The sequence below is a fragment of the Oryx dammah genome, unplaced genomic scaffold (genome assembly GCF_014754425.2).
Source record: "Oryx dammah isolate SB20612 unplaced genomic scaffold, SCBI_Odam_1.1 HiC_scaffold_13, whole genome shotgun sequence".
Classification (NCBI taxonomy): domain Eukaryota; kingdom Metazoa; phylum Chordata; class Mammalia; order Artiodactyla; family Bovidae; genus Oryx; species Oryx dammah.
In genome coordinates this window covers 30,097,012-30,112,166 of record NW_024070197.1, presented here as the reverse complement: position 1 = coordinate 30,112,166, position 15,155 = coordinate 30,097,012, and the positions used below count along the sequence as shown (strand labels likewise).

General features: G+C 50.0%; 1 protein-coding gene across 2 annotated transcripts in view; it reads left to right on the top strand.

Annotated features, from left to right (window-relative positions):
* The first annotated feature begins 12,566 nt into the window (after positions 1–12,566).
* The window catches only part of CBFB (core-binding factor subunit beta), a 47,809-nt gene continuing 45,220 nt past the window's right edge, over positions 12,567–15,155 (top strand). For both annotated transcript variants that reach the window (XM_040253411.1, XM_040253412.1), the window contains exons 1-2: positions 12,567–12,915; positions 13,144–13,230. In XM_040253411.1, coding sequence (XP_040109345.1) covers positions 12,838–12,915; positions 13,144–13,230 — 165 coding nt within the window. In that variant the 5' untranslated portion in view covers positions 12,567–12,837. The remainder of the gene's footprint in view (positions 12,916–13,143; positions 13,231–15,155) is intronic.

The following is a 15,155-nucleotide window of genomic DNA, read 5'->3' as shown; positions in this document are numbered from 1 at the left end:
AAATCCTGTCCTTGGGATCCAGAGGCCTGACCTCAGGCTGGTCCAGGCCTGCTTCTGAGGCTCCCTCATTTCTTCCCTCCTCAGGCTTCTCATGTAGGGCTGGGAAGAGAGTTTATGGAAACAGCCACTCACCCATAGGGTATTCTCTTCTGAATCAGAGGGAGACAGCTGAACCAGAGCCAGGGCTCAGCCAGCTGCAGGAGCTGTGAGGATCATAAAGGAATTCCGAGAACCCTGGCACCTTCTCTAAGATCTCAAGCCAGCAAGAACTCTGATGGGCAACCTGGATGGTGGGCTGGGCCCCTGCCTCCCAAAGTCCCTGCCTCATATCCTCCCTTCTTGTCTGCTCTTCTCAGATGTCACTGCTGGATGAAGGGGTTGGAGAAGGCAATGGACTGCCCTGTCTCCATCCTGTTTTCATGCCTTCGCTGGGATCCCCCAATGGTCACACAGAGTCCTTCCTAAATCCCCTGTCGCAGGGAGCCCTTCTCAGAACTGATTAGATCTTGGTGAAGACCCCAGGGCGCTTCTGTGGCTTTTCCCCACCTTTACCTCGGCTCGCCCAGGCCACTGTGAGCACAAAGGCGCACGGCTGCAAAGCTGGCCTGGGAACGGCGCTCACAGGCGGGGTTCAGCTGGCCCCTTCCTCTCCTCCCAACACCCCCAGCTCCCTATCCCCAAGGCAGCAATTACCGGCAGAGGCGGCCGGGGAAGGGCCAATTAGTGCGGGAGTCGCAGCCCCTCGGCTGTGCCCGCGCTGACCGCAGCCCCCGCAGCGCCGCCGCCGCCGCTCGCCCGCAGCCGCCCTCCGTGCCCGGCAGACAGCGCCAGCCGCCTGGGAGCCCCGGGGGACGCGCCGTCCGGCCTCCCGCCAACTGCAGTGATGGATCCAGCAGCCTGGCGTGGGGCCAGAGCCCAGGCGGACGCGAGGGCGCCGGGAGGTGCAACTTGCTGGCGCTGGGTGGTGGGGGAGAGCGAAATGGGGCCTCCCTCCCTGTGAAGACTCCTGCGACCCCGACGGCTCGCGCCTGGCGCCTGCCTTCAGACGCCAGGCAGGCAGGCTGCAGGGGTGCAGTGGTGGGAGGGGGTAAGAGGAGGGGCTCCTCTTACAGCCTCACGGTCCTCAGCCTTGGGGACCTCCAAGGCTTCTTCCTAGGGTGGCCAAGCCCAGAGCAGTTCCCTGTTGGCGGCCTTAGCAGGGCCTGGCTTGAGAAACCCTGGGCTTGCACTTGATAAAGCTCCCCAGCCCCTCAGGCAAGGTAGGCAGATGGGTGGGTGGGCAGTGCAGGACTGAAGGACCCTTTTCACTGATAAGCCAATTAATGGACTTCCTCCCCTGGGTTCCGGCCCTGCACAACCTGCCTTGCTCACCTATAGGCTTTGAGACCCAAGGAGGATCAGTCTTGTACTCCTGGAGCCAACAGGCTGCCTAGACAGAAGCTCCAGGGACTTGGCTGGGATCCCAAGCTTATGAAAACTCTGAGCTCCAGGGAGGCTTCAGGTGAAGAAAAAAGGCGGCACCGCCACTTTAAGGCTTCCCCTTCCCCAGCTGATTCCTTTCTAGCCCAGACTGGACACACTGGGGCCCTGAAGTGGGGGCTGGGGTGGGCCTATGCCCAGGACACAGTCTGAATGAGGCTAGGGAACAGAAGAAGCAAGAGAGAAGGGTTTAGTGGAAAGGTTCACAAATGGGGTTCACCAGAGATCCGCTGTACAAGACTCCCATTTCCTGTGCCACACAGGGCCGGGTAAAAGGTGCTGGGACCTCTGACCAGTCCTGCAGGCAGTGTCCTGGGGTTCAGAATGGCCTTATTTCTATGCCCTCATGGTTTCCCAGGTGGTGCTTGTGGTAAAGAGTCTGCCTGTCCATGTAGGAGACGTAAGAGATGTGCAGGTTCAGTCCCTGAGTCGGGAAGATCCCCTGGAGGAAGGCATGGCAACCCACCCCAGTATTCTTGCCTGGAGAATTCCATGGACAGAGGAGCCTGGCGGACTACAGTCCATGGGGTCACAAAGAGTCAGCAACTTAGCACGCATGCATGCACACCACTCAGGTCTAGTCTTAGTAGGGAAGGGCTGGAAGCCTGCCTTGTGCCCTAGAACCTCACTCAGAACCAGGCTTCCTGTGAAGGAGAAGGGATCACTTCTAAAGGAATGAGAATTCCCCCTTTCTATGTACCAAGGTGATTAGCTGTATGGAGAGAGGGTGGGGGAAGACTGTGAGAAATTGGGTGTGGGGATTGAGTAAGGAAGAGAGACCATGACAGATATACCACCTTGGGTCCTTTGTGGAATGAGGTGACAATACATTAAATTAAAGCATGAGAGGACTTCCCTGGTGGTTCAGTGGCTAAAACTCTGTGCTCCCTATGCAGGATGCCTGGGTTCAGTCCTGGTCAAGGAACTAGATCCCACATGCCCTAGCTAAGAAGTCGCATGCTGCAACTAAAGATCCTGCCTGCCACAATGGAGACAGAAGATCCTGCTGCAACTAAGACCTGGCACAGCCAAGTAAGTAAATAAATGAATGAAAAAAAAAAAAAAGCATGAGAGAAGGTATGGAGATACGTGACAGAGACAGTGGAACCGTCTGCCAAGAAACTTAGAGGGTGGAGAAAAGAAACAGAAGCAGGCACACATGCACCCAGGCAAGCAAATGGACCGAGACCCAGGGCAGTGCTGGGGGCTGTCCTGGAGAAGGGCACTACCTGGGCACTTAGAAGGGGGCAGAGAGCAAAGGATCTGTTTCTCATCCCAGTTGTCTGACCGCTGAGACCCTTTGGGGCATGACAGAAGGGTCATCTGGAAAGGCTGTGGGAGCACAGAGATGAACCTGTCTTGGACTGGGTTGGGGTGTTGGGGAAGGCTTTCAGGAGGAGCACCTGAAAGGACCAGTAGGAAAGAGTGGAGGGGATGGAGGTGGAGAGGGAAGGGGAGGAACCCAGGCCCGGAGGCAGGAATTAGCCTCTTCCATCCCAGCAGCTGTGCATCAGCGTGGCCCATACAGGAAGATTAAAAGAGGAACCAGGCCCAGAGCTGGAGCACCAGGCCTGTAAGCCTGGGAGGGAACACAGCCCCTACCCTGAGATACTAGAGAGCCATGGGAAGGACAGGTACTGGTTAGGCTTATCTTCCAGAAGGAGCAATTGGAGGAGGAGAAGGGAGAAGTAGGGAAGCCAGGGAAGAGTGGTGCGGAACTGGAAGTGAGTCCTTCAGAGAACAGAGCAAACAACTTCATAAAGCAGATGGGCAAGACTTGGTGACAGAGGAGGGGAGGGGCGGTGGAAGTTGAGAGAGACTCCTAGGTGTCTTGTTGTTCCAAGGAGCTTTGGGCCAAGACAGGAGGTCAGCTCTGAGCATCCACCTGCTGCCATCCACAGGTGGGCCCTTGGCTCAGAGTTCTCCCATCCAGCCTCGGAACTCACGTGAAGCCACCCTAGGGCCTGGGCCCAGGAAGAGGCCCAAGAGGGTGTCTAGCCCAGGTTGGGGGCACAGCCCAGAGGGCCAGGTGTTACTGGGGGAGCTCCTCCCCTCTGACTCCCCTTGCCAGAAGCTAGTCAAGGTAGTACTGTAGCCTCCTGCCACTGACCCTCTGTTGTTGCAATGATAGCTCTATGGCCATGAGGGGTTGAGTTTGGGCCTCTTTGTGGAGCAAATCAGAAGGGGAGGAAGGCCCATTGGACCCCTGAAAGACCTCAGAAGCTGAGAGCAGACAGCCTCACAGAACAGAGCTCAACCTGTCCCTTTTAGGCAGAGTTTCGGAGCTGTGTGTTCCTGTCTGGGCCTGTTCCTCTGTGTGTGTGTCCTCAGGCAAGCCACTACCTCTCTGGGCCTGGTTTCTGCTCTCCAGTGCACTGGGAGCAATCTCCGGGGTAGGACACTGCTCTAGCCTCCCTCTCCTCCAGCTATGGTCCAGGACTCCTGTCTACTCTCAGCCTATTCATCCATAGGTGCTATGGAGGAGCACACCCGTGACCTCTCCAAGGAGTCACTGGGTGATCATTACGTATCTTCTACTGTGAAGGAGCAAGGACCCTTTGAAAGGGGAGCCTCAAGGTGGAAGAAAAGCCTTTCAGGAAATTAGCCCCAGTGGCAGGAAAATTCGTCAAAAGCTGGCAGAAGTACCTGCTGCTGATTCATGTCTCTTGCCTAAGGAATAGCTCTTCTGGGCTGAGGGCAGGACTGGTAGCTTCCAGAGTCTTCCAAAGACCCCAGACCCAAAACTTCAAAACACTGGCCCTTTTACTGGGATCTTCAGCATCTGGTGGAGGGAGGGGCACCATCATCATTGTCGTTCCTGAATCATGGGATTCTACAGTGCTAGGAAAAGCTGCTGATAGACAGTGGCCTTGAGTTTGAATATAACTGCTGTGTGATCTCAGACGCTCAGTTGACCTCTCTGATCCTCTCTGCCAGAAGGAATTCTGACCTTGCCTACCTTCTAGGTGACCAATACATCTATAATATTCAGTGCATGTGTGTGCTAAGTCTCTTCAGTCATGTCCGACTCTTTGAGACCATATGGACTGTAGCCCATCAGGCTCCCCTGTCCATGGGATTCTCCAGGCAAGAGTACTGGAGTGGTTGCCATGCCCTCCTGCAGGGGATCTTTTGATCTTCCCGACCTAGGGATTGAACCCAGGTTTAAATGTCAACCCACTCAGTACTCTTGCCTGGAAAATCCCATGGACAGAGGAGCCTGGTAGGCTACAGTCCATGGGGTCTCAAAGAGTTGGACACGACTGAGCAATTTCACTTTCACTTTCCTGAATTGCAGCCAGATTCTTTACCACCTGAGCCACAAGGGAAGCCCATAATACTCAGTACACCTGGGAAAAGAATAATTTTTCATGAAGAGTGAGGATGGAACCATATCAAAACAATTCTTGGTAGAGGGACCATTCAGCAGGAAAACAGTCTGGATGTGGAACTCATTATTATGGTGGCACTTACCTCCCTCCCACTGCCAGGTATTATGGCAGGCAGAAGAGCTGTTGCAGGACACCCCTCCAGGGAGCACTATTTACCTGGCTTACAGTGTGAATGAGCCCCAAAATGTAACTTGAACTCCACGCCCTTTGTACTCTGGACCTGCCACCTACATGCACACTTACACCACCCATGCCTCAGAGAAGCCTCTGATGGGATCTCTTGGTTACCATCCCACCCAAAACATCCACACTGGGTAGTCTTTATAGTCCCCTCCTCTTCTAGCCTGTCCATGGCTGCCTTCCGCCCCCAGAACTGGCCTGGTCACCAGGCCAGCCCGATCATTTGAAGCAGAATCCTTTGAAGGAGCTATGGATGTAGCAGACCCCGGAACCACAGAGAATCCCTTCTAGACTGGTGAAGTGGCCATGGGCTAGTAACTCTGTCGGCCTATTTTTAAGACAGTGTTATAGCGCAATTGGGAAACCCTGCCTGCAAGGATGGTTTAGAGCTCAGCAAATTGGGGAAAGAATCCAAGAACAAGGCCAAGTTTCAAGGTATCAGCAGGGAGACAAAAGGAGAGAAGATAAAAGAGGATGCATTTGGACTCAGGCGTCGATAAATGAGCCAGAAGTGGTTGTTGAATTATTCAGCCTCCTTTATTGATCCATTGATCTCTATCTGCAGGTCTTGGTTTATTCTTGGTTGGCATTTCCTGTGTCTGAGACAGTGGAAAGAGAAATGGAGAGAAGAAAGGAACAGGTTTTTAAGACTCCAGAAGAGAGAGGAGGCAAGGCCAAAGAGAAATTTGACAACAGGTATCAGGAACCTTAAAATGCCTGTATCTTTGACATAGCGGATCTGTTTTCTGGAATTGACCCTAAAAACATTATCCAAAACTTTGAAAAGCCTTCAAGCATCACGATATTCACAGAAGCCTTATGTTATAGCAGTGAATAACCGGAAACAATCTAAATAGTTATGTCCGACAATAAGAGATCAGCCAAGAAGTCATTAGGAGTTTTATATGATTACATGGGGAAATATTTATGCCATGGGATTAGGTCAAAATGGAGCATTCAAAACTGTACCCATAGGGGAATTCTGTGGTGGTCCAGTGGTTAGGACTCCGTGCTTTCACTGCCAAAGGCCTGATTTCAATCCCTGATCAGAGAACTAAGATTCTGCAAGCTGCACAGCATGGCCAAAAAATCCCACAAAACCCGTACATATAGAATGTCATAACTGTGTGAAGAAATGTGGATAGAAAAGGGTCGAAGAAAATATACCAAAATGTTAGCAATGATTGTCTTCAAGTGACGAGGTTCTCTCTTTTTTTCCCTGTATTTCCTAAATTTTCTACAATATGCACAAGTTTTAAATAATTAAAACAAAATGTAAGGATGGAGCAAAAGACACTCATATGAGGTGTCTGCACAGAAGTAAAATAAGCACAAAGTAGTAGGGAGCTGATTCCTTCTAGAACCCAGGGTACTGCTATGTCTTAGGTCTGCTGACCATCTCCCTGGCACATCAAATGGACAGAACTGATAGGATGAGGTGATACTGCAGGGCAGTCACTCTGCAGAGGACAGTCAAAGGCCCCTGAACTCATTATTTAAATAAAAAGTGAGGGACTTCTCTGGCAGTCCAGCGGCTAAGGCTCTGTATTCCCAACGCAGGGAGCCTGGGTACCATCCCTGATCAGAAAACTGAGATCCCACATGCTGCAACCAAGACCTGACACAGTCAAATCAATAAACATTTAAAAAAAGAAAGAAAACAAATAAGAGTTTTCCCATAAGAGAAAGGGGAGGAGGTCAGGCTAGATAGAGGGGACAGTGAGAGCAAAGGCCCTGAGGCATGTGGGAACCACAAGCAGGCCAGTGTGGTCGGATGGCAGGGTGCCATGGGGAGACACATGGGAGATGGGATTGGGAAGGAAAGGAATGACTGTCAGGGGGTCACATAAGCTGGGCTGAGGGCCTTTGCCTCTTAGCCATAGGCAAATCGGGGGTTTGGGGGAGGGTTTCAAGCAGCAGGGCAGTGTGGTTAGAGCTCTACATTCTCCAGTTCCCTAGTCTAGTCTGTTTGCCATCACCCTCCAGAAACTCAGAGAGGAAGGGGAGCCATCCAGCAGCCCTCACACATGGTCAGCCAGACCTCCTGACCCCAGCCTGGCCCTCTGCCCACCACACCAGGTTCAGGCCCCACCTCCAGCCACTCAGACAAACCCTTCACCTCCCATGACAAAGAGGCTCATTTGGTTCCTGGGCAAGATTTTGCAAACGTCAACCTTGTAATTACAAGGATGAAATCATCTGGTTCCTTTTAAGCAAACGGGTTTATTGATCCCAACACTGAAGAAATGCTATTCTGGGGAAACTTGCTCTTCTCTGCTTTCCTCTCCCTCTGGGATGGATGAACTGATGTGGGTGTTAGGGGTAGGGGGCGGGCGGTGGTGGCAGGGCAGTTAAGAAGGGGGAGAACTTCCCAGAGGGAAAATCCTTATGGGCCCAAGGGAGAATTGTATGGTATGTAAATTACATCTCAAAAAAAATTATTTAGGGCTCGGAAACTGGCTCATTTAGGTGGATGATACCCCAACCTGGACTTCAGCCCATCTCCATCCAAAGACTAGAAGCTGAGTAGAGCTAGGCTTTGATGGCTCTGTGCCAACCACGAATTCCCCTTCTCTCCCACCCCCCTCAACGTTCATCTGTGGCTCCAGATCCTGTTTCAGCTTTAAGATGTTACACTATTTCCTCAGTAATTGAATGGATGTTGTTTCTTTAGAAAAAAGTGCACAGAGGTTCAGGGACCTGGGAGGACCTCACCCCCACTTTGAGGAGAGACAGATGTGGGTGGCTGCTGACACTGGATCTGGATAAAGCCATCCTTTCTGCTGGACCTGGGAGGCAGGATGTCTAGGCCCTGACCAAGCAAGCCAAGGAGGGACAAACAGTTGGGCTCAGGGGACAGGAATGTTCAACCATCAAGGGCAAGAGCCACATCCTGCCACAAGGCCCACAGTAAGACCCCTTCACCCAACCTGTTGGGGCCCCTTTGGGAGCATGGTAGGTTGTTTCAGGAGAGTGATCGCAGCTCTCTACAAGCTTGCACACAGTTTGGTGAAGGAGACAAGCTGGACTTTGGGCATCCTTACTAGTAAAAGCCTTGGAATGGAATGATTAAGAGCCCCAGCCCCTCTGAACCTTGGTTTCCTCATCTGTAGAATAGGGTCAATAACAACAAACTTGCAGGGTTATGATGAGTGAACAAAGGATATACCCCCAGTGCTTAGCCATTTCATTAACTCTAACGGGTCAGGGTCTTGTCTGGGTGCTATGGCCACCTATTTACCTTTTCAGGGTCTCCTTTTCCTCATCTTAGATAGGGACAAGGAGGCCTGTCTTAGAAGGTAGTTGTGTGAATTAACTGAGATAAAGGGTATAAAAGTACCCTGCTCAGAGCTTCACAGTTGAACCAGACAATTGAGGGTTCCCTCAATACCCTGCTCAGCAGTATCGTCCATTTACTGCCCACCCTTTCAAGATCAGTGGAAGCAGCTGCCCACTCGGGAAAGTAGGGAGAAGGCCCTGGACTGATTGAATCCTTAAGAAAGGAAAGCTCCAAGCAGTAGGGCTTCAGAGAATTCAGCCAGGTTTATGGGGTTGGGAGGGTGTTTCTCGGCAATGAACAGTCACCCTCAGGCTTCAATCTGTGGGCCCTACTAAAGCTGGCTAGTAGCAAACTCCTTCATGGGGTGGTGCCTGAACCAATCCATACCCATCGGACAGAAGCACAGAGCTAAATATATGTGATGTGGGTGAAATTTTCCTTTATTAATTTCCTTTAATCCAGTTTTTAAAATAAGTGAAAAAAAATTAACAACCATTAAAAAAAAAAGGCATACAGAGTTCAGCCGAGGAGATGGCCTCCTTCGGCCTGCGGCTCGTTTCCCGGTTGTCCTGGCTGTTTGGATGCCAGACAATGCCGAGTGTGGGTTACCCTGTGGCCTGGAGTTGCCAAAGGCTGTCTGTGGTGCTGCTGTTCTGGGTCCGCCTGGCAGACTCTCTCATCCCTTTCCCTCCAGACGGCATTCCCCACCTCTGTGAGGCTGACATTTAGAGTACTCTGTCCTGCTCTGTATCCCACTGCTTCCGGTCCAGCTCCCTTGAGCTTAGAAGGGATATGTCTTGACCATCACCCTTGTCAAAAAATTCATGGTGGCTTTCTGCCTCAGCTGCTGCCATGGCTCCTGTGAAAAAGCTTGTGGCAAAGGGCAAAAAAAAAGAAGCTGGTTCTGAAGTTTTACCTTTGACTACACTTACCCTGTAAAAGGTAGCTTCCCTGGTAGCTCAGAGGTTAAAGCGTGTGTCTCCAATGTGGGAGACCTGGGTTTGATCCCTGGGTCAGGAAGATACCCTGGAGAAAGAAATGGCAACCCACTCCAGTATTCTTGCCTGGAGAATCCCATGGACGGAGGAGCCTGGTAGGCTACAGTCCATGGGGTCGCAAAGAGTTGGACACGACTGAGCAACTTCACCTTCACCTACCCTGTAAAAGGTAGCATCATAGATGCTGCCAATTTCGAGCAGTTTCTTTAGGAGAGAATCAAAGTGAATGGAAAAGCTGAGAATCTTGGTGGAGGACTTGTTACAGTCAAAAGAAGCAAGAGCAGGATTACTGTAATGTCTGAGGTGCCTTTCTCCAAAAGGTATTTGAAATATCTCACCAAAAAATATTTGCAGAACGATCTACATGATGGGTTTTCCAGGTGGCGCTAGTGGTAAAGAACCTGCCTGCCAGTGCAGGAGACATACATAAAAGACTTGGGTTTGATCCCTGGGTCAGGAAGATCCTCTGGAGGAGGGCATGGCAACCGACTCCAGTTTTCTTGCCTGGGAAATTCCATGGATAGAGGAGCCTGGCAGACTACAGTCCAAGTGACATGACTTTGTGACTAAACAACAACAACTACATGATTGGTTATCTGTAGTTGCTAACAGCAAAGAAAGTTAGGAATTGTGTTACTTCCAGATTAGTCAAGATCAAGAAGAGGAGGAACTTGAAGGGTAAAACTCAATTGTCTGGAATATTTTGTATGAGTTCTTTTATACATATATGTAATATATATATATATAATATTATATAATTTTTTTAACTTTTTAAATTTTTCTTCACCACATACCAGTTGCGGCATGTGGGATCTAGTTCCCAGACCAGGGATCAATCCGCCCCCCGGAATTGGGAGCACGAGTCCTAGTGATTGGACCATCAGAAAACCCCTCTGTTTGAGTCCTCGAATAAAACTTGGGAACAGAATCAACAAACAGTTCATGTCCGGTCCGAGCATCTAGGCCACTCTAGTGAGATTTCAACTTTTATTTATTCCACATCTCCTGGGGAAAAAACAATTATTGCTGGAGTCCACACACCAAGGTCAGCTGCAGGTCTGTGAGCCCTACCTGGACCCACTAAGAGTGCTTCCTTGTGAATCATCTATCAGAGACAGAAATGAAAGGTTTTACACAAGTATCTACCTAAACAGAATATGGTGACATTGCATGGTATCACATGGGGTACCCTTTTTTCCTACTATGGAAGCCAACAGCAGAAACTCTGCTCCCTTGACCACAGTCCTTGTTGACTGACAGCAAACTCATCATCTTCCTCTTGTTCAAACAATGATTGTGTTTTCTTGGTGCCCAAAGTTCTTCTTAGCTGAACTGGGAAGATGTAAGGGAGAGGCAGCAGATGGATGAAAACTTCTCTTCCTCATGAGTGGCGTGGTTCTGCCTTGGTAACTGGGGTTACCTCTAGGCTGCCTCACTTACCTCTTAATGTAAAGTGCAGATACTTTAAGGCTGGTTTTGTCTGCGCTTTGAGCTGTGCTTTGAAGCTTCCCCCTTCAGTTTAGGCCAATCTGGGAGATGGAAATTTTGGAGACAGAGAAGTGGATGTTTCCATCCTTTGTCAGGAAATGAATGCCATTGATGAGAGTCTGAGAGGATTAGCAGTGAGAAGAAATGGAGAAAGGAAAGAGTCCCTCTCTGTGATTTGTTTACTTAAAACTGACACCTTTTTGGCTTTTTTTTTTTTATTGGTTTTCTGTCATTTGCAACTGAAAAGCACCCAAGGGAAAAATTCTGAGATACTTGGAGACCCAACAAAAGTGGTTGGTGACATCCATATCTATGTATACCCTTTCTATTTGTGTACATACATACATTCACATAGGCTTGGTGTAGGCCAGGGAGCATGCCCTTGGAAGGAGTTGATTCTATGTTTGCTACTCAGAAAGTGTGTGTTTGTTAAAACCACTGGCCTGCAGGTTTGATTTTGCTGAAAACTCTCCCCTTGACCTTGGGCAATCCATCACTAACTGGACCTTAGTTAGAGTGAAAAACCAATCCAGTTTGCCAGGAACTCAGTGGTTTCCTGGGACATGGGACTTCCATTGCTAAAACCAGGATAGTCCATCATCCTAGCTCAGTTCTGTATCTGTAAAAATGAGATTGGATTGGACTAGAAAGGGCTGGGAAAGTCTGCCAAATCCTGCATTCAGGCAGACATTGCCAATTGCCCTTGGCACTAACTCCTGTAAGTTTAAGTGCATTCTTACAATCCTTTGCCATAAGACCAGCTACTGTCAAAACTGGCACCTATTTGCCATACTTGGGCTGAGTTTTTGACAAGATGAGATTTTAAGGGTCAGAATTTATTGAGGACCAACTTTGAGTAAAGCTCTGCTGTAAATCCCATGTCAGGCTGTCTCCAGCCTGAGCTAAATGACTTCCCTAGAACTTGTGGATCTTGTTTTTTAGGATTTGATGGTACATTTGTGTAAATATATGAACCGGTATTGGGTTATTAATTCAGCTTGTTCTTTGTAGACTTAAATTTATTGAGTGTTCATCATGTGCTAAAACTACATAAAAGCTCTCATGCCAGCTAATACTGCGAGCTTGCGAGTGCCTGCATTTTGGAAAAAAGCAAACTGAGGCTTTGTGGTCCAGTGCCCTAAGGGCCCCATCCAGCAGGCAGGGGAGTGAGTGAGGTCCCATTTGAGGCCCTTCTGATTCCAACAACTCAGACCTTTCCACCATGATGCGGATTCAGTTGGATCTCTTTAGTCTCTTTCCACCCATAGTCTTTGATGTGCACAGCCTGCACCCCTCCTGGTCGATTTTCGGAATCTCCAAGGACTTAAGTTTCCAAAGGAGATTTTGGAGTCTCCTTCAAAGTCTCCAAGGACTTAAGTTTCCTGGCGTTCAGGTGACAATTTGGGGTTACTCCGCGCTGCTGGGGAGCCCAAAAGTTCCAGGCAGCGTAGAGGAAGGACTCGCGTGGGCCGCTCCCTATCTCCAAGAACAGGGCAGATCCCCCACTGAACGAAGTGGCCGGCCAGGAGAAAAGGGGCCGCGCGGCGCCGCGGGAGGAGCCGGGTTTCGCTGCAGTCCAGCGGCCCCGCAAGCGGACTTGCGGCGCATGCGCGGCGCGGGCCGTAGAGTTGTGAATGGTGCGTTTTGTTTGCCGGAGTTTGGGGCGGGCGGGCGCGCGAGGAGGAGGGGTGGGGCCGACGGGGGCGGGGCGGGGCGGGCGGGCTAGCGAGGTGGGCGGCGAGAGGAAGTGGCGGCGGCGGCGGCGGCCGGGGGCGGCGAATGTTGGATCCGCGCGGGCGGTAGGCAACGGCTTAGGCGGCGGCGGCGTGGGCTGGGTTCGAGCGGGCGGCGGCACCTTAGACTCCCGGGCGCGGGAGCCCACGCGGGCGGGCGCCTGAAACAAAGGGAAGCGAGAGTCAGGGCGCCGCGGGTGGGCGGTCAGTCGGTCAGCGCGGAGCCGGCCAGCGGGTGCCCGCGGAAGCCTGGAGCCCGGCGGCCGGCGCGGCCTCAGGGCGGGAAGATGCCGCGCGTCGTGCCCGACCAGAGAAGCAAGTTCGAGAACGAGGAGTTCTTCAGGAAGCTGAGCCGCGAATGTGAGGTGAGGCAGGCGGGTGGCGAGGAGGCCGCGGCGCGCCCCGAGCGGGCCCGGGCGGAGAAAAGTTTGGGCGGTGCGGCCCCGGGGATCCCCGCGCCGGCGCGCCCCCGGAGGGACAATCTCGCCCGGGCAGCCGTCTGCCCGCTGACTCTGCTTGCCCTTATCGGGGCGGCGCGGGGCGGACGGCGTCGCGGATTTGGCTCCTGATTTCGGGCCGTCTCTGCCTTGCAGATTAAGTACACGGGCTTCAGGGACCGGCCCCACGAGGAGCGCCAGGCGCGCTTCCAGAACGCCTGCCGCGACGGCCGCTCGGAAATCGTAAGTCGGCGGGACGGGGGCGCAGGGGAGTGAGGCGCGCGCGGGTCACTTGTTGCACTGGGGCCGCCGCGGCCCAGGCCGGTTCCGGACGGCGCCGCGAACGCCGCGGCTCCCGGAACTGAGCGGGCGCCGTCTCACTTCCTACTCGGGATTCAAAATGCGAAACCAGACACTGGCGGGCCGCGTCCTCGCGGGGAGACGCTTCCCGGTGGCCTTCGGCGGGTGGATTATGTTTCCTACACACGACTCGGCGGGCAGTTTGCCGCGAGTGAATCTCAAACCCGAGCCCAACTAAACCAGAAAAGGTCACTGTGTAGGCTGTGACCCTGATTAAAGAAAGGGTCGGGATATTAGTAGGAAGAAAACACCCGCAGGGAAAAAGAAGTGGACGTCGTTCAAAATCGTTTCTTGGGCAATAGTTTGGTTCTTACGCTAGATTTTGCGTAAATCTATGTGTGAAGCTATCTCTTTTTCAGTAGAGCTGAGAATAAATCAGAGGGTAAATCCAGTTATCTGTTGTCCCAAGAGAGAAAAAAAGAAGCCCCCCAAAACGAGCCATCTTTTCGCATATTAAGTTTCAGGAGAATCGGAAAGAAATCTTTTTTTCCCTCCAAACTTAAAAAAAACATATCCCGCTTAGGCCTGCAGTTTTTGAAGAATCGTATGGATTTGCAAAACCCATAGTCGATCTGAGGCCCTGTTTTAGATGCTACATTTGGTGCTTTACCTCCACCAAACGTTATGTTGAAAAAAAAATTCAAGTATCCTAGTTCCCCCCATCTCCTTTTGGTTTGTCCTATTGGCGGTGGTAATGAGGAGAGAATGATGGAGCCAAGAAGTACATCGGAAAAAACTAAAGAGTAGAGGCTGGTTGTTAATTTTTTAAGAAACTGAGGCACTGTATAATGAAATCTGATTATCTGCTCCATGACTTGGGCCTGTGCATCTTCAGACACTTGAAGCTACAGGCGCAGTTTGAATTTAGGTTAACAATATCAAGACATGTTGGACCATTTGCTTCTCCCATTCCCTGTATAGGAGAGAATATTTTTATTGAGACATAATTCACATATAAAATTCTCCCTTTTCATCACTGAAATCAAGTTTATTTTTAAAAAATATTTTGATGTTTAAGACAAAGGCTTTTTAAATTGTATTACAGATATTGAGAAGATATGGCCAACTTTACTAGGAACTCTAGAATATTTGGTCATTATTGCACATTATAAAAGAAAATATCTAGCTTTTAGCCCACTTCCTTGAGTAGTTGTGATTGTTATATGATTCAGATGTACAGGACAAATAGTTTTTAGTTTTAGCACTAAGTGGTAGAAGAATCTTTCCTTACTTAGTTGGTTCAGTGATTATATCATCCTTTGTCTGGATTTCCTTTTGGAAAAGGTGGATGGTATACCCAACCAATGGATTTCTTGGAAGTAATTGATGTAAGTATAAAAGATGAGCTATAAAATGCTATTTAATTTTTTAGAGCTGAGGTTTTTGGGAAAACCTAGGGAAATATAGTTAATAGGGTGTTTTCTGTCATATCAAATTTTACTGCATGTGATTATGAATTGGAAGTATAAGTGTATTTGAATATATATGAATTCATAGTATATTTGAATTACTATATCATATATAACATGAATTTACTGTTACAGTAGTATTATAGGTTGCTTGTATTTGTTATAAATTCCTCTTCAGGGATAAATCAGACATTCTAATTCTAGGCCTTCTTCCAAAAATCTGATCCTACAAATTTTAATAAGTTCTTAATTTCTGACAAGTATTTAAGTTAAAGAAGATAGGTAGTTTGAATTTCATCTAAGAATTGTGATTAAGACAGCACAGTTTAATGTGTTGAGTAATATAACTTTGTATTTGGAAGGAATTTCACTTTTTCCTCTCAAGTTTTCTCCCTTTAA